Source organism: Microtus oregoni, unplaced genomic scaffold (genome assembly GCF_018167655.1).
Source record: "Microtus oregoni isolate MIOR12 unplaced genomic scaffold, Mior012 000018F_ref0000195, whole genome shotgun sequence".
Classification (NCBI taxonomy): domain Eukaryota; kingdom Metazoa; phylum Chordata; class Mammalia; order Rodentia; family Cricetidae; genus Microtus; species Microtus oregoni.
In genome coordinates, this window is record NW_024543077.1 from 5,724,563 (window position 1) to 5,744,457 (window position 19,895).

The 19,895-nt window shown below is 44.3% G+C and overlaps 2 protein-coding genes across 2 annotated transcripts in view; one reads left to right on the forward strand and one right to left on the reverse strand.

Annotated features, from left to right (window-relative positions):
• LOC121458989 (leucine-rich repeat-containing protein 17-like) overlaps positions 1–8,792 on the reverse strand; it is a 32,565-nt gene extending 23,773 nt beyond the window's left edge. The window contains exon 1 of the mRNA XM_041668448.1: positions 8,686–8,792. The gene's annotated coding sequence lies outside the window, so the exon portion shown is untranslated. The remainder of the gene's footprint in view (positions 1–8,685) is intronic.
• LOC121458647 (dynein regulatory complex subunit 6-like) overlaps positions 1–19,895 on the forward strand; it is a 169,199-nt gene that overhangs the window by 96,499 nt on the left and 52,805 nt on the right. The window contains exon 12 of the mRNA XM_041667951.1: positions 8,616–8,745. Coding sequence (XP_041523885.1) covers positions 8,616–8,745 — 130 coding nt within the window. The remainder of the gene's footprint in view (positions 1–8,615; positions 8,746–19,895) is intronic.

Sequence of the window (19,895 nt, forward strand, 5' to 3'; positions counted from 1 at the left end):
CATCTGGTCCAGACTCTTCCCTGCTGTCCCTGATGTCGTCATCTACTGTCCCTGACGTCATCATCTACTGACCATGACATCATCTACTGTCCCTGACATCATCATCTACTGTCCCTGACATCATCATCAACTGTCCCTGACGTCATCATCTACTGTCCCTGACGTCATCATCTACTGACCATGACATCATCAACTGTCCCTGACGTCATCATCTACTGTCCCTGGCGTCGTCATCTACTGTCCCTGACATCATCATCTACCGTCCCTGACATCATCGTCTACTGTCCCTGATGTCATCATCTTCCATCCCTGACATCATCATCTACTGTCCCTGACGTCATCATCTTCCATCCCTGACATCATCGTCTACTGTCCCTGATGTCATCATCTTCCATCCCTGACATCATTGTCTACTGTCCCTGACGTCATCATCTTCCATCCCTGACATCATCATCTACTGTCCCTGACGTCATCATCTTCCGTCCCTGATGCCATCATCTACTGACCATGACATCATCATCTACTGTCCCTGACGTCATCTAGTTGACCACACCTGTGTGGGTTGTCCAAGTGAAGCCCTAAGCACTGGCCTTCTCCTTCTTGCTGCTTGTCTTCCTTGCAGTGGGGAAGCCCTTCCTTTCCTGCCTAGTTCTTGGCCTCTTTAAGGAGTGGCATCCCAGAAGACCAGTGGGTTCTCCTTTCCCTGCTCCCCAGTGGCCACACACTTATTTACCCTGTGGTGATAACTACAATGCACAATTGGAACAAAACTATTAGGTTTTTGCTTTTTAGAAGGCGTTTGTGTGTTGTTATGATTACTCAGACTGACCTCAGCCTCTCAGACAGCAGGCACCGCAGGGCCACATTACTGTGTATGGCGTGGGCTTTGTCCATTAGTGGGTCCTTCTGTGCTGCCGTGAATGGTGTGTGTTCATTTTATTTAGATTAATTGCCCCCCTTTGACTTTCATTTTCCTTCTATCCCAGGGTTATCTGTTATGCCGTCTTGCCAATGTCCCTCAGCGAGGAGTGGCCTCAGCAAGCTGCCGTGCTCACTGGACACCTCACGCTCACTCTCATTATGAGGCCACATTTTCCATTTAGATTTTCTAGAGAATTCTGCTTCTTGAAGTGAAAAGAGCCCCAAACTCAAAGAATCTACCTGCAAATTCGCTTCTTCCTAGACTAGGCCTTGTTTTGGTGGTTTTGATAGAAATATATAGATAGAAATTTCCATTTGAATATATGGTATTTTACTCTTTCTAACAGACTCCCTCTGGTGTTGAAAATGGAACATAAAATCCTTCAGAAATGAAGTAAAAAGAAAGAACAAAAAACAATTTCTGTATTTTCATAAAGATTACACTAGTAGCATGATGTGGGAATGATTTCTTATTAATAAAGAAACTGCCTAGACCCATTTGATAGGCCAACCCTTAGGTAGGCGGAGTAAACAGAACGGAATGCTGGGAGAAAGAAGCTGAGTCAGGGAGTCGCCATGATTCTCCCACTCCAGACAGACGCAGGTTAAGATCATTCCTGGTAAGCCAGCTCGCGGGCTACACAGATTATAAGAAATGGGTTAGATCAATATGTAAGAGCTAGCCAATAAGAAACTGAAACTAATGGGTCAGGCAGTGTTTAAAAGAATACAGTTTCTGTATAATTATTTCGGGTAAAGCTAGCCATGCGGGCGGCCGCGTGCCAGGGACGCAGCCCTGCTGCTCGTAACACAACAGAATGGCGCCCGACGTGATGGACTAAATCCACTTAAAAACCTGAGAAGGCTTAAAAATAAGGGAGAGAGACTTTAACACAAATTTTTGCTGTTTGTTGGTGGCGTGCTGTAGAGAGATTTCCTGATTCGGCAACAGCAACAAAAAAAAAAGCTGCGTCATTTTAAAGTGCGGCTTCTTGGGACTGTGCCGCCAGTGCAAACTCTGGCTTTAAAGCATTTCAATGGATTTTATGGGACTGGATGTTTGTGTTCCCGCTTGGGATCGGAAGGAGAGTGCTCTCAGCACTCCCCGCCTGCACCTGGACAGATGATATAATCAGGCTTAGGCAGGCGGAAGAGCATGGTGAAAGAGACGTGTTTTCAGACTGCGCAGTGCTCTGCGTGTCAGATTTGGTTGTAACTTGGATAAAAAGAGTTTCTGTGCTGCATGCTCAGTCTCAAAATTAAACTACTGAGTGCGGCTCCAATGAGGACTTGCTGTGTGCCTGGAACTGTGCACAGCTCAGGGACACCAAATGGATCTGAGGCAGGAGCGGCTGCTCCTTGCTAAACTGTGCTGGTTGGCAGGAACTACCGTAATTACCATAATAACAGCAATGTTAAGGTTTAGACGGGGCAGGACACAGGTGGTACCGTATTACCTGTACATGGTGCAACTTAAGTTTTTAAGAAGTGCTTAACATTTTAAGAAATGCTCCTGGATAGTAAAAATATTACAGATTCACAATAAAACAGATTCAGACATAACAGACCTCAGTGGATCACAGCGTTGGATGAATGTACATAGGCTTGAGAGAGAGAAAAATAAGAATATAGAGAATAAAGCAAATGTCTTAAAAAAAAGGGGTAAAGTCTTTAAAGAGACAGAGTACAGATAGTTAAGAGATTAAAAGAAATAAAGAAAAATAAGCCACGTAAAAATGAAAAATTCACAGAGAGTCTGGATTATGTACATTGTGTTTTCTTTAAAATTTTTGACTGTAAAGGAGCTAAGTACAGACAGACATTTCATTACATGGGCTGCCAAGCTAAACCATAATGGATATAAAGGTATTACGATTTCAAAATTTGGGTCTAAGGATATGATACTTTGGAAAGGGTCTTCTTTTGTTTTCACAGAGGACCAGACCCTGTGGATTTCTTCTATTACAATTTGGTATGATAGACCACGCCCTCCTGAAAGGTTGTTGTGAACATCTTCAAAAAATTGCTTCGCTCAACTGCCAACTGAGATGAAACTAGCACACAGGTTATACCATGAAAGACCTAATTAACGACGCCCCCATTCAGCAGGAAGCAGTTTGGAGAAAAAAAACTGTGCCCATGTTCCCAAAATATTGTTTACAAATGTTCTTTTACATTTAAAGGGGGAAATGATATAGGTATGAATAATTTGCATTGGTATGGATTTTAAGGTCAATTTTGTTATATGTATATGTATTTCTGATATTGATTAAGGTATTGTGATTGTGTAGTTCTTTTAAAATGTAATGTATAATTAGGAAATATAGGTTGTTGATGGATAGTCATAAATAATAGTCAAGTTTGTAGTCATGTCACTTAGATTTTCTAGATATATAGAGATATATTTCAGATAGGCATTCTTCATATCTCTCAAAGGCTGCAGAATATGGCATTTAAAATATTTTAATAACTTAGGACTTTTCATGACAATGAGACATATCTGCTCCTGGTGGCACCAATCTACTTTGAGAGGAAGATGGGCATCAAAGAGGATCCTTATGGAGTTGGATAGCCATTTGGGCAAGAAACTGCTCTTGCCTGGACTGTTGCATAAAATGGACACAGAGAACCCGCAGAGAGAGGACTGCTGAACTTGCCTAAAGGTGAGACGGTCTTTCGGGGTTCATGACTCATGAAAGAGTCTGCGAGACATTCTGCAGGACACAGCAGATAGTGACTGAACCGTCTTTGGAATTTCCTGCTTCATGGAAATGTCTGCTGGATACTTTGGGCCTGAAGGCTGAAGATGGATGCCCCAACGGTACAAAAGAACTTTGGGTGACTGTCCAGGCAGCGAGATGTCTCTGTCATTTCTAGAGTTTTCTTATTTCTTGTTTACTTAGGTAGTATTATATCCTTCTGGAGTCTTTGATGGAGTTGAAGAATGAATAGATAGTTATAGTTTTCCTTAGTTATGATAAAAGATAAAATAGATATAAATATTGTAACTGTAATTCTTGCTTGATAACTGTTTTGCTATATGTAATTTTACTATGTTAAAGTTAAAGCCTTTCTTTTTTGTTTAAACAGAAAAAGGGGAAATGATGTGGGAATGATTTCTTATTAATAAAGAAACTGCCTAGACCCATTTGATAGGCCAACCCTTAGGTAGGCGGAGTAAACAGAACGGAATGCTGGGAGAAAGAAGCTGAGTCAGGGAGTCGCCATGATTCTCCCACTCCAGACAGACGCAGGTTAAGATCATTCCTGGTAAGCCAGCTCGTGGGCTACACAGATTAATAAAAATGGGTTAGATCAATATGTAAGAGCTAGCCAATAAGAAACTGAAACTAATGGGTCAGGCAGTGTTTAAAAGAATACAGTTTCTGTATAATTATTTCGGGTAAAGCTAGCCATGCGGGCGGCCGCGTGCCAGGGACGCAGCCCTGCTGCTCGTAACACAACAGTAGCAGAAAAATAAAAAGGAAACCCATACCCTCAATAAAATAACAGTTATCAAATAATTAGGAAAAGAGAAAACACACCATAAATAGTCTTTCTCAAATCAGAAATGGAATTTCAGGGCCCTGTGCTGAGAGGCTGTGAACCTGGTCTTTGTCTGAAAGAGAAACATTTCTTTACGCAGCTCCAAATGAAGTATCAGTGATGAAGCCATCTGCCACACTTTCCCTGTAGCCAGCATGTCTCCACATTCTCACAGCTGTCTGTCTGCAGCTCTGAGATCCCTAGAGGGGGCACAGGGCCACTAGGATGCCCTTTGCACTCAGAAGTCCCTCAGTTGCCACTTTGAAGGGAAGCTGGCTAGAGACCTTCAGTCTGGGAGCCGTGGAGCCACTTAGTCCAACAACTTCCTTGTCCTCAGCAGAGGCTCTTAACTTTCAGCCAGCGATTCCTGCCCCAAGGGAAAGCAATCAGGTGTCTATGAGGTTGTGTATGTCTAGTCTGTGTGTGCACGCACACACAGCATGTGTGTGCAGAGCCTAGTGGTGACTGATGTACTGAACCGGAGTTACAGACACTTGTGAACCACCTGACACCGTGCTGGGAACTGACCTCCAGTTTGCTGGAGGAACAGCGAGTGTTCTTAACCACTGAACCATCTCTCTAGCCCTTGTTTCTAGTTTTGATGGTGTGAGAATTCTCTCTGCTTTAACTGAAATCCAGGGGAACACAAGAGATGGCTCAGGGATGAAGACACTGCCCTCCCTACCACCTGAGTTCAATGCCGGGGATCAACGTGGAGAAAGAACCAGCTCCCCAAAGATGTCCTCTGACCTCCACTTGAGTGCTGAGAAACATACACACATACACACACACACAGTAAATTCTTTAATGCTAAAAGGATCTATAGACCTTATAGATTACCAAAACTGTAAAAATAGTCAAGTAAGTCTCTTACTTAATTCTCATTTTTGATATTTACTAACTGATCATATGGGTTTAAAGAGGTAGAATGATAGGTAATATATATGGATATACATATATATTATATGAAAAAATTTAAAGCATACTTTCTTAAAGTCATAAATATATATATTGTTCAGGTAAGATCCAGGCCTCATGACATTCTCCAGACTCTTGTCAGATGAGCACTGTTGTGGAATAATCTTGGTGTACACTGTGAAGATGTGTCACTCAGATTGGTTTAATAAGAAGCTAAAAACAAGCCTAAGCTTTCGGCCAATCTTTCGTGGTTACTAATAAGCCTCTGTGTCGTGGTTTGGGAACCGAGAGAGACTCGCTACAGAACATCCACTCCCTCAAATGAAAAAGTGATGGACAGTCTCCATAGAAACATGAAGGTGTTGGCCTGGGATGCTGGCAAGCCTGAGACCTGAGTTTGACCCGCTAGAAACTGTGTCAAGAGAAAAAAGCCAATGGTGGTCCTTGAGTTTGTGATCCCAGCACTAGGGAATCAGAGAGAGACAGAGTCCCTGGGAGTGCTGCCCAGTTGGCTAGTGTGCTTGGCAATAAGAGACCCTGTCTCAAAATACAAGGTGGACATCATCTTAGGAATAGTAGTGGAGGTTGTCCTTCAGTATGTGTGGGTGCTGGCATGTGTGTAAGTGAGTGCACACACACACAAATACTGACATGCACACACAGTCGGTAGCGCATGAGACTCTTAATCTCAGGATTATGGGTTCGAGCCCCACGTTGGGTGCCATTTGTAGAAGGAGCTGCGGGCAGGCCTGCTCTTCGTCCTGCCTGGCTCTCGTACGGCTAGCTTAGCCCCGGAAATAACAACACACAAACTGTATTCATTTAAACACTATTGGCCCATTAGCTCTAGCCTCTTACTGGCTAATTCTCACATCTTGATTAACCCATTTCTACTAATGTGTGTAGCACCACGAGGTGATGGCTTACCAGGAAAGATTCAGCACGTCTGACCTGGTGGCTGGATCCATTGCATCTGACCTCACTTCTCTTCTTCCCAGCGTTCTATTCTGTCTACTCCACTCACCTATGTTCTGACCAATCAGGCCAAGCAGTTTCTTTATTAATTAACCAATGAAAGCAACAGATAGACAGATGACCTTCCCACATCACACAGGCATGCACACACACACACAGGCAAATACTGACACACACACACAGGCATGCACACACACAGATACTGACATACACACACAGGCATGCACACACAGATACTGACATACACACACAGGCATGCACACACACACAGGCATGCACACACACAGATACTGACATACACACACAGGCATGCACACACACAGATACTGACATACACACACAGGCATGCACACACACAGATACTGACATACACACACAGGCATGCACACACACACACAGGCAAATACTGACACACACACACAGGCATGCACACACACAGATACTGACATACACACACAGGCATGCACACACACAGATACTGACATACACACACAGGCATGCACACACACAGATACTGACATACACACAAAGGCATGCATGCTTGCACAAACACACGCAGACATGCATGAGTAAACACATACATGCAGTAAATTAAAAGAGCAGCATATTGTTATTTTGGAAGTAGTAGTAGCAGTAACAAGACACAAATTCTCAAAGTCTGTTGTGCTCCTTTTTTTCCAGTGGTCAGAAATAACAGCCTTGATGATACTGTCTGATCTGAACACTCACTTGCTTTTCACACTTCTCAACGGCAACAGCAGATGGGATCAAGTCCACATGACAGATAGGAAAACTGAGGGTCAGGAAAGCTATAAGCCCCATAGTTTTCTAATGGGTTCCAAAGAGCACTCCTAAATAAAAGATGCTCTCCCTTTCCTTTCCAGCCACAGGATAGGGAAGCTGCAGTGAGCATCAAGGCTACACATTCTTGTCTGTTTTCCATGGTGCTGTACGGCCTGTCTCACAGCTCCTGTCTCCACTTTAGAGAGCCCTTAGGACTGAAATCTCCAGTTCTGCTCAAGGAGAGAAATGGACGGGGAGGGGGCGTGTCTTTGGATATTAGAGAGTTCTCTCTTTCCAGGTCCAGCCCACTGTCACTGTGGTCCAAAGGCTTCCTTGGCTCTTCTGTGGAATCTCATGCACACAGCCGTTCCCAGAGGGGAACGTATGTTCTCAATCAGTAATCCACCACGGAATAGAAGCATTAAATCATATGGGCTTGGTTTTCAAGTTTTGGACTAAATCTAACTTAGAGGTAGTGCTTGCCCGTCTCATCTCCTGTTTATGTGAAGACAGACGTGATCTGCAGGCTTTATGGGAGGCAGGGGCGTTTTCTCCCCACTCCCAGCATCCTCGTTGCCGCCAAGCAATTACAGATTCCTAACTGAGAGTTGGTAATTGTAAGAGCAGGCAACGAGAGTCCTCGTGTTGTTGAAGAATGCCATGCTTTGGAGGGCTTGGAGGCTCGACCACAGCATGCCCTCAAAACCCTGGTCCGTACATGGCAGCACAGACTCGTCCTAACTCTCTCCTTTTCTTCTGGAAGCTCTCATTTTGGTCATGGTGGCAGTGACATATTTCCTCTGTGTGAACTCAAGTGAGACTGGCAGCCTCCTGTGTAATTTTTATTCTTCTCAAGTGCTGCCCACTTAGTTGCTCATGCTCTCAACCCACGCTTAAGCCCTGGATGTGTATCGGCCTTGATTATCTTTAATTATCATAAGGAAACCATTACAAAATTGTGCATGTCGAAATCTCTGGTTTTTAAATCATTTTCTTATCAGACCCATTTTAGGAGCCTTCTTTCCATCCCAAATCCTCAGCACGCTGGAACAGTTAATTTCCATTATATATTTATAAGAAGTTTATCTTTCTCAACTTTTTGTAAATTAGTTTGGCAAAAGTAAGAGCGAAAACCAAGAAGGTAAACTCTGACTTGGGTTTCAGCAACAAACTAACTTTCAAACAATGTGCATGCAAGGCTCCTCCTACCCCCAGACAAAGTCTTATTCCGTTAAAAGTTCCTTAAAAACCTACCCAGATATTCTTTCTTTTCCTTTGAAATGCACGGTCTGCTCTGGTCCTAAATTCTTCACTTCATAGGCAGAGGCAGCGATTGTTACCGTGCTGACCGTTTGCGAGGAGGGGGCAGGAGGAGCCACAGCTTTAGTTCTTTGTCACAGTGGCTCGGGAAAGATGGGAGAAAAGCTGAAGTCTTCGCTTTTCCTTCCTCCCTTCTCTGCCCCACACTCCAGGTACTTCCACAACTTACAGAATCTCAGCCTGGCTTACTGCCGAAAGTTCACGGACAAAGGCTTACAGTACCTGAACTTGGGGAACGGCTGCCACAAGCTCATCTATCTGGACCTTTCCGGCTGCACCCAGGTTTGCCTCCCAGTCTCAGGCTTCTCTGCCTGGCCGCGGGCGAGGACATCCTCCCGAGAGCCAGCTGCATCCAGCCCTCATGCTGCACGCTGCACTAATGCTGTGCACAGAGCCCAGCACGCTCTGCTGAGGTTTTAAATTACACGACCACAGCTGCTTACATTTTCTCCCGGGTTGCTACTATAGGCGCCTGGCTCCTGTCCACAGGCGCGTCACATCAACAAACAGGCAGAGCGCATGGGATGATGACACAGACCACTTCTGAGCTCAGGAAGAGCCAAAGCCTTCACAGAGCTAAGAGCAGTGGGGTGGGAACTGTAGGATTCCTGATAAGTCCTGTCCCTGTGGGCTTGGCTAGGGGTGAAATACTACAAGTCCCACAACAGTGGCTGCAAATGTTTAAAGCTGCCTTGTGCTCAGGTCTACATGGGAAATGCTTTAAGACGAAGGAATTGGGATTAGGGAAGTTGGGCAGGAAGCCAGGTAAAGGTGCAGACACTGGACATGGCCCGCAGCATTTACCGCCTTATCCGTAGTTTCTCCTGCTACCCATAGTTTCCATGGATTCAAACTATACTTTAACTGATTTCCTTCCATGTCTCTGTGCATGTTTAGATCCTGATGTCTTACTGTGTTCTTTGTAACACAACCTGGTGAGAACTAGCTGAAATGAATGTCTAGCCACAGCTCGCTGTAGTTACCGTTTATTGGCTTGTTTTGTGTGAGGTGAGACTTACACGCCACGCAGCAGCTCTCTTGTGCGGGTTTTGTGCCTTCCCACTTCCCACGGTTCTAGGTGGCCAGATAAATTGACCAGTGCATCTGACAGAAGCCTATGGCGCAGGTCAGCTTAGGAGCACCTGGAGGCTGGAGCTATGGGGCAGCTGATGGATAGGATTCTCACATAGATGTGCTGTCACCTGAGTGTGGTTTCCCAGTGTCCTTGGTGGGAGAGGGAAGGAGCGAGGCCTCGGCTAAGGTTGAAATGCGTAGAACTTTCTGGAAACTGGCCTTCAATGTGCTTCAGCCCTGATCAGGCCTTAAGATGGAGGAACCTTTTCTTCCTCAGTCTGGCTACACCTCAGATAGCTTCTTGACCCTGGACCTCTTGTGTCTCTTTTTTTAGAGCGCTTATTCAGAAGACCTGGAACTGTAGGAACTGTACATCCTTTCTCTTCCTCCTGTGAGATGAAGGCTTTGAAAATATCTTTGTGATGGTTTTACAGCCTAGGACTGTCTTCCTTCAGAATCTGGGAGCTGTCCCTTTGATGTAATCACATCAAAGAATCAAAGAAGATAGTGTCTCATCTCTCGGTTTCTGAGGAGGGTAGAACCCTAACTTAGACGAGGACCAATTAGGAAGCACAGACATCCCTCTCTCAGAGAAAAGTGCTTCCAAATACGAGATCCCTTCTTGTGCTCGACACATTCCATTGGCCAGACTCCCTTCTGGCGGTTTTCTTGCCACTCAGTCTAGACCTTAAGCCCCACCTGTGGGCCTTACCCCTCATTCCTCTTAGGTTCCATGTGGGTGTTTATTGTAGCCACAATATACAATAACACACACACACTTGTGCACACACATAACCATACACACACGCTCATGCATGCATGTTCTCATCTTCAGTCTGCAGCCCTTCTTCTGTTTGATAATGTCCCCGAATGCACACTTACACATACGGCGATACCCATAACCCATTGCCCGTTTGACTTTAGCTGCTGTTTAAATGTGGTCCGGACGTGTTAGGGCTCAGTCAGTAAACCTGAGTTCAATCCCCAGAAACACATCTTTTAAAAAGCCACACGTGTTAGCGTGCCTCACTTGTAACCCCTACCACTGGGAGGCAGGGAGAGAGAATCTCCAGCCTTGCTGGGCAGCCTGCCTGGCCAACCTAGTCACCAATTCACCAACATACAAGGGAGCACCAGGCCAGGAAGTTAAAAAAAAAGATGGTTGTTGAGGAATTGTACTCAAGGTTGACCCCTCGCCTCCACATCCACACACATGTGAACATGCACACATGAACACAATGTACACACTCATATACATATACATGGCATGAACACTAATACATGCACACACTCATACACATGCACACATGTGAACATGCACACATGAACACAATGTACACACTCATATACATATACATGAACACTAATACATGCACACACTCATACACATGCACACACGTGAACATGCACACATTTGCACACATGAACACAAAGGCACATACTTACATACATATACACAGGATTGAAACTCTCTTCCTAATTATCTTTATTTTGTAAATCTCAAAGCACAAGTGTTTGTTTCTTCTGTTCATCCTTTCTCCATTTCTATTTGTTTGTGAATCCAAAAGAGATTTAATTCTTGATGTCAGGGGCACTAGGAATCATTTCAATCTGAATCTTATTGGACCACCTGCAGTAAGAAGGGGACCACCCACTAAGTATCGATCTCATGTGTGGAGTAGCAATGTAGCTTTGCAAAGGACCCTGCAAGCTTCATGTTCGTGCTTCTGAGAAGTTATTCCACCTCTTGGGAGGTCTGCCTATCTGCCTCCTCCACGGAGTTTCAAATAAAGAATCTGGGAATCCACTGTCTTATTTTCCCCATTAGAAAGAGTTCCTACCAGGTCTTGGCTGGAGTATTCTGAGAGGCTGGTTCATCCTAGTCAGCAGTCTTGAAACTGTTCTGGATGCTGGGTCATCTGGGCCATCCATTTTTATTGGCGTCTGGTCCCCTTGCTCTGAAAAGACAAACTTTTAAAGGTAACAGACATATCTGTATTAATACAAGTATAGACTGTGTGTTGTATACAAGCTCGCCAGAGTCCCAGTTTTCTCAACATTCCCCCAAAGATAACAGTGCCCACAAACTACAGGCAGTAGTTTAGAGAACTATGCTCATATTCCCAAAGGATGGGCTATGGATATTTATTATTATATAAGAAGGGGGTTGGCTACGAGTTGTTATTGGTAATAGTCAGAAAAAAACTGAACAAAGGAGATTAAATTCAAGAATCTTTTTCTGAAAAGAAAAATGAGAGATAAAGAAATAATATGACAAAAGGGAAGATTATTTGAATCTACTTTTAAACTTGAAAAGCAACTACTAGTCTTTCATATTTCACATTGGTATGGATTTTGGTTTATTGATACAAATTTAATATTTTTTTAATGTATGTATATTTCTACTCTTATTTAAGATATTTTTGTATATTGATACAAATTTAAGGTTATTTTTGTTAGAACCTACTGTATCTACATTTCTACTCTTGTTTGGGGCATTGTGTTTATGCAGCTCATTTAAAATGTAATGTATAAATACAAATTAATAGTCATCTATAACAGTTACACCTATAGTCATGTTGGACATGTTTTCAAGGTCATGCACAGATAAATTTAGATAGATGTTCTTCAAACACTTCAAAGACCTATAGAATATGGTTTTTAATATGTTTTTAATAATGTAAGGCTTTTCATGACAGTGAGACACATCTGTTCCTTTCAGTACCAATTTACTTCAGAGAAGATGATGGGCATCAAAGAAACTCCATATGGAGCTTGCTTTCTTTATGACAAAAACTTACCAAAGAAACTGCCCTTGTTTCAGTTACTGACAACTACTGTTGAAACTGGACCAGTAGGATACAAGAAAGGTAATGACTGAACCTTGCCTAGACAAGGTAGGACAGTCCTTCAAAGTTCCGTGTTTCACAGGAAAGTCTGTCAGAGATGCTATGCCTGTAGGCCACAGTTGGATGCCCCAGTGTTACTGGGGAACTATGGATGACTCTCTAGGTAGCCTGATGTCCCTATCATTAGGAAAATTTCACCCTTCTGGGGTCTCTGATGGAGTTGAAGACTAGATAGTTATAATCATAGTTTTCATTAATTATGATTAAAATGGCAAATTAGATGTAAAACTTTAAACTCACCAAGATAAAGATAGATAATAGAATATTATCTCTAATTTCACCAAAACAAATGGACTGGATATTGTAACTTCAATTCTTACTTGGTAACTGTTTTTGTTGTATGTAATCTTACTATGTTAAAGTTGAAACCTACCTTTTTAATTAGACAGAAAAAAGGGGGGAAATGCTGTGGAATGATCTCTTTTCACACTGAAAATATTTGTTGCTATGATTGGTTAATGAATAAGCTGACTGGCCCATAGCTGACAGAATAAGGGTAGGTGGAGGAACTAAACCAAGAATCCTGGGAAGGGGGGGAGAGCGAAGTCAGTGGGTCACCAGGAGACATGCTGGAGGACAGCTTCAGCCACAAGCCACGTGGCAATGCAGAGATTAATAAAAATGGGTTAATTTAAGTTGTAAGAGCTATCCAGTAATAAGCCTCGGTTATAGACTGAGCATTTATAGTAGGAAGGAAGGAAGGAAGGAAGGAAGGAAGAGAGAAAGAGGTTCTGTCTTTGGCCTAGGGTTTCTAGTGCTGTAATAAATCACCATGACCAAAAGCAGTGTGGGGAGAGCAGGATTTACCTGAGCCTACAGGTGCACAGCACAGTCCATCACTGAGGGGAGCAGGGCAGGAACCTGGCGTCAGGAGCTGATGCAGAGGCTGTGGAGGGACACTGCTCACTGGCTTGCTCCTAGTGGATCAGCCTGCTTTCTTATACACCAGGACCATCAGCCTAGGGATGGACTGGGCCCTGCCCCATCAATCACTAAATTAAGAAAATGCTCCATAGGCTGGCCTTCAGCCCAATCTTATGGAGACATTTTCTCAACTGTGGTTCTCTTTTCTCAGATAAGCTTGTGCCAAGTTAATAAAAGCACTAAGCAGAGCAGTCCTGGAAATTAGAATATCTTTCTTATGTTTAGAACTTTTCCATAAGACATTATATGTGAATATACACCAAGAGGAAATACCTAAGCAGACAAAAAGGACACCTGGATAGTTTTCACTGGTGATTGCCAGTGTCTGCTGCCTGGCAGGCACAGCAAGGGCAGAACAGCACGCTTTCCTTTCAGGAAAGAAAAAACTTGGCATTGACACAAAGTAAGCCAGGGATGAAGCTTACATGTGGTAACTACTGCCCAGAAATGTATTGGGAAAGAATTTTAGTCATACATGTTAGAGAAAACAAGTATGCAATGGGGAGCTGTGGTGCAGAGCAAAGTCAGTTCTGTATGCTTCAGGAATGTTCCTTGTTCTTTGTGGACTGGATAAGCAGTCTAGGTGCATGAAGGGATGGGATTGCTCTTCTGATGGATACAGGATTGTCCGTGCTGTCCCCTTCTGTCCCTGCTCAGCGTCTCCTCTCAAAAGTCTCCCTGCAGAGCCAGCGCCAAATCAAGGGAGCCCTCTGCTCTTTTCGTTGGCTAGGGAAAATGTATAGCCTTGCCTTGCCATTGAAATTATCAATTCTAGTTATAAGATTTTTGACTTCTAATTATTATTAAAATTGTGTGTGTGTTTTGTGAGATGTAGGAGATAGATGCACACTTGCCACAGTGTGTGTGTGTGTGCACGTGCGCGTATGTAGGTCAGAGGGTATTTGGTGAGGTTGCTTTTCTCTTTCTGCCATGTGGGTCCCAGCATTTGAGCTCAGGATGCCAGGCTGGCACGCTATGCACCTTTACCTGCTGAGCCAGCTCACTCGAGGAAGATTTTTCTTATTGAATATATAAAAATTTGAAAATATATAAAGAAAAAAGTATGCTTAAACTACTTGAAACTTCATCACTCAAATAACAAATTCTACCAGTATCTCATGGCATAGCTTTCTGCTATTCTCTGTACACATGTCTACATTTCTTTAAATTAAAATGTATGTTATAGAGTACACACCTTTCATTTAATATCTTATAAAGTATACAGTTTTCTTCTGCATTAAATATTTAGCGATAACTTCAGTAACTGCATAGTATTCTGTGTTACGGGAGGTCCTCCCAGCCTATCGTCACTGAGATACCAGCCCATTGGGGCATGGTCTCTCTCCCTTTAAAAAAGCGGCCACTTCCCTCTCCTCTCTCTCTTCACTTCCTGCTCCGCCGGCGACTACACTCCCTTCCTGGTTGCGCAGAGGGCTGACGGTGATCTGTAAGTTTTTTCCCCTTTAAATAAATACTACCCCATTAATCATAATTCCAAACTGGTGTGGCATTGTTTATGACTTACGCCTTCAATTCTGTTCTAGTTTTCATTTATTTAATTACTACTCATCACCAGCCTGTGGTGAAATCCCTTGTGGCCATATCTGATGTGAGATAATCCATTTGTACACTGTGAATATGTATTGCTCTCATTAGTTAATAGGAAAGCAAGACAGAATGAAAATGCTGGGAGAAGAAGGGCACAGTCAGAGAGACAGTGGGGAAACAAGATGGTAGAGGACAGGTAAAGTCATTCGTCACATGGCGTATGCAGATTAACACAGATTTAGGTTATCCCGATTCAGTGTTCCAGTGCAGTTTTGTGACATTTATACAGCAACAGGAGAACAAACAGGCACAGCCCAGCCTTCTCCAACGCACTGGTGGGGACGTGAGTTAGCAGCTGCAGCACCGTGGAGAACTCTCGGGCTGTCGGATGCCAGTCTTGGCTGCTGGTGGAGGAGAAGAGGGTTTTCTTGGGTCAATGCCTCTGTGAAGTTTTTATCTGTTTATCAGGGTATTAGGCCTGACAGATCTGTGTAGGAGGTGGCTCTTAGGAGAGATTGTAATTGGGTTCTGCAGCATCCTACGCTGCTCATGTCACGGACCCAGCTTCTGCCGTGACTCCCTGTTCACAGATATTATACAGCGCCATCATTGGCCTGTATTGGTCTTTGTTGAATGACACTGACTCTTCTTTAAACTGCGGTTATCAAAGCAGTGACCAAATTTATTTTATTTTGAGCCCGATTTCAGGGTCTTCTTTTGGTAAAATAAAAAACATCTCTCAATTCAACGACAAGATTGCCAAGGCTGAAGGGAAAAGCTGTAACTTCACATGGGTCTGCACAAGCTCATCTTCTACCACTACCTAAGTCTGCTTCGCACGTACTGTGACTGCTGCTGTTTGGATAGGAAACGGCCCCCACGGACTCGTTCCCAGCTGGTGGCCCCTGTTGTGGAAGGTTGTGGAACCTTTGGGAGAGAGGACTTAATCGGGAGAAGTGGGTCTCCGAGGGTGAGGTGGGGTGGGCCTTGAGGTACAGCCCAGCTGCTTATGTCCTCTGTTTCTGTTCAAATGTGAGCATGCAGCCGTCACAGACTCTGGGGCCTCTGAGTGGTAGGCCACCCCGCCTGCCCACCAGGACGGACTGGATGTCCTCAGACTGTAAGCCCAGCCGAACCTTCTCGTTAGACATTTGATCACAGATAACAAGAGGAGGAGGTACTGAGTGACAGCCCACCAGTGGTCCCCAACACTGCAGAAGCTGAACCAAGGCTGCTTCCTGCTTTGCTGGTGCTGACATATTGGGGAATATCATTTTAGGTGGTGTGACATTTGTTTAACTCTGAGAAGCTGTGAGTCTTTGCCTGTCTAAAATACCTGATGGTCTAATGAAGCGATGGACAGCCAATAGCGAGGCAGGAGCAAGGATAGGTGGGGCTGGCAGGCAGAGAGAATAAATAGGAGAACGGAGGAAGAGGAGGAGCAGTGAGGAACAGGGGGAGGAGGACATGGGGGGCAGCCACCCGGAAACACAGCCCCCAGCCAGCCACAGAGTAAGAGTGAACTAAGACACAGCAATGAGACAAGGGAAAAGCCCAGAGGCTAAAGGTAGTTGGGATGATTTATTTCAGTTAAGAAAACCTGGCAAGAAATTAGCCAAGCTAAGGCTGGGCATTTATAAGAAAGTATAAGCCTTTAGGTGATTTATCTGGGAGCTCGGGGGTGGGCCCCCCACGCCCCCCCAAAAGCCCAAAGAGTAAAAAGTGAACAAGAACATCACATGGCACTGAGACCTGACTGGGTTAGATAGAGGGCCTTCTCTGACAGCTGTGTGTGCTCACGTGTGTACGGGCTTGTGCGTGTGTGTGTGCGTGTGTGTGTACATGTGCATGTGTGTGCGTGCTCACGTGTGAGTGTGTGCATGTGTGAGTGTGTATGTGTGCATGTGTGAGTACGTGTGCATGTGTATGTGTGTATGTGTGTATGTGTGCATGTGTGTGCGTGCTCACGTGTGTGTACGTGTGCATGTGTGCTTGATCATGTGTGTGCGCGTGTGCATGTGTGAGTGTGTACGTGTGCATGTGTGATCATGTGTGTGTACGTGTGCATGTGTGTGTGAGTGTGTGCGTGTATGTGAGTGTGTGTGTGCATGTGTGAGTGTGTACGCGTGTGCTCACATGTGTATTGGCGTGTGCTTGTGCATGAGCGCATGTGTAGGTGTGCATGTGTGTGTGTACGTGTGCATGTGTGAGTGTGAGCGCGTTTGCATGTGTGTGCATGTGCATCTGTGTATGTGTGCATGTGTGTGCATGGGCTCACGTGTGTGCATGTGCATGTATGTGTGCACATGTGTGCGAATGTATGCATATTGCAATAAATGTCTGTTGAGTATAAGTAGGAGTGAAAGGCTGGCTCATCGGGTATACATAGCTTTAGTTGGTATTGTTAATGTTCTGAATTGGTCGAGCCAATCCCAGCACCTTTTTCCCCCCTAGAAAAGCCAGAGATGTGGTTTCTACAGTGACGCTAAGGCTGTGGGTCTTCTAGTTCCTCTCTATGCTCACCTGGGTCATTTATTTCCATAATAACACTAACCTTCAGTGTCTTATGGGGGGTGGAAGGGAGTGGACTTCTTAGGTAGTCCTTCATTCTTGGGATTTGACAGGTAATATTTCAGTCTTTCATGTCCCCATGGTAAGAAGGTTTCCTGCATCCTTGTCTTTTTGGAGAGTAACATCAAACTGTCAGAAATAGCTAAGGAGTTTTTATTTGTGGCTACTCTCTTTAAAAGAAACTAAGAAGACAAGTTTCAAATGTTTCCCCTGTAGCTTTGTGCAGTGAAGAAAAAAACACCCATGGGAAGAAACATAAGCTAGGATTTCTATTTTTATTTCATAATAGATCTATTTTTCTTTGTTTTGTTTATTTTGGAACTCAGATAGCAAGAGCTGACTTAACCCCATTCCTCAGCTCCTGGCGACTCCCCTCCTCTGGCTGTGGATGGCGCTCACATCTGACTCATGCCTTTATCCACTGCCATCCTCCCCGCAAGCCACCTCCCATCGTCATCTGGGTCCTTAAATCTCCGTGTGCTTGTGTATTTTACAGCGTAGCCCCACGCATGTTTATTTTAATACTCAGAAATGATAATATGTTATTGAATTTGTTTCTGACAATATTTCCTAAGTCACTTCCTTTACTTTTTTTTTTTTGAGACAGGATTTCTCTGTGTAGCCCTGACTATCTTAGAACCAACTCTGTAAACCAGGCTGGCATCAGACTCAGAGATCTTCCTGCCTCTTGTCTCCTGAGTGTGGGATTAAAGACTTATGCTACCTCTTTGCAGCTGAAGTCAGTTCTCTCAGATGTCAGTCACTGAGAGTCTCAGGGTCCAGTTCTGACTTCCCATTTCTTCTCAGGCATCACCTGTGGCCTTGGTGACCTAATCTCATAGTTTTATATTATACAAGTGTATAAACATATAAATATTCCACGTACATACTCTGTACACACATGCATGTAATGTATACAGGAGTGCTTATGTTTCTGTAGCTGTAAAGCTGTATGTATATTCTATATGAAATATGTCTCAGAGCCAGTTTCTTGTTGCATTTTGTACTCACAGATTTTTTTTAAGGGGGGGCGGTCAAGACAGGTTTTCTCTGTAGCTTTGGAGCCTGTCCTGGAGCTAGCTCTTGTAGACCAGGCTGGCCTCAAACTCACAGAGATCCGCCTGTCTCTGCCTCCTGGATTCTGGGATTAAAGGTGTGCGCCACCACCACCCGGCTCTTTTTATTTATTTATTTATTTTGTTTCGTTTTTAAGACAGAGTTTTACTCTGTAGCTCGGGCTGTCCTTAAACCCATGGTAATTCTCCTGCCTCAGCCTTTCAAGTGTTAGGTCTATAGGCATGAGCTAACACTTCTGCCTTGAATTCTTACATCTTAGGGAAAATATTCCAGCTCTAGAAGTAATACCTCACTGTACCATAGCCACCTTTCTCTCAGCCAATGACAGCTCTCTCTAGTTATTTAGGCTCAGGACGTTGGTGTCGTCTGTTACAGATTGAATTAGGTAACCAGAAAATTCATATTTTGAAGTCCCAACCCCAAGCACCCTAGACAAGGCCTTATCTGGGAATAGAATCAGTTCAAATATAATTAGGGTGAAGTCATGGGGCCCTGGTCTAGTATGACTGATAGCCTTATAAGAAATAAAAGATTGGAAACAGGAAGAGTCTAGGAAGGTGAGGGAGCTCCCAGTAGGACAGAGATAAAGATCTGGAGTGGATCCTGCCTTGATGGACTGACTCAGCCCTGGGGATTGTTGGCTCAAACCTCAGCCTCTAGAACTGGGGAAGGGTGCGTTCTGTTTGGACTGTTACTGTGGTCCTGCCAGACGGAGATGGTACCCTTGACCCTGTTTTCTGTGAAAGCATGAAGTCCAGGCCACTAACCACACAGAATCTATCCGGCCTTCGGCCCCCTGCACCGTTTGTAAAGTCCTGCCCTATTTCTTCCATGGATTTCAGTATTGTTTCCTCCGAGCTGGTCTCCCCGCTTTCACCCCGCCTTCTTCATGGCTGTTCTCAACACAGTGTCCTTCCTCTGCTTCCCACCGACTCCGTAAAACACAGCCTCGGGAGGCTGTGAAGGCCTGCGCGGGCGCTGTGTCCTCCGGTTGCCTCTCTGATATCATTTCTCTGACTATCTTGCCAGTTCTGCCCCAACACCACTGGCCTCCTCGCTCCGCTTTACAGATGAGCTCCGGCCCTTGGGGTTTCGTGCTGGCTGTTTTCCCTGCCTAGAGTGCTGTTTCTGCAGATAGCCATAGTTAACTTCCTCTAAGTCTTTTTCCAATATCCCCATAAATGACTAATAGGTGAATAAAAAGACTTTTAAAGCACCGGGTAACATGCTTCAGAGAGATGTTCCCAGTCCATTTCAGCGCTCTCCCAGATATGGTCTCTGTTCTGTCCAAATTTCAAAACGGAAAATATGTGTAGATCAATTCAGAGG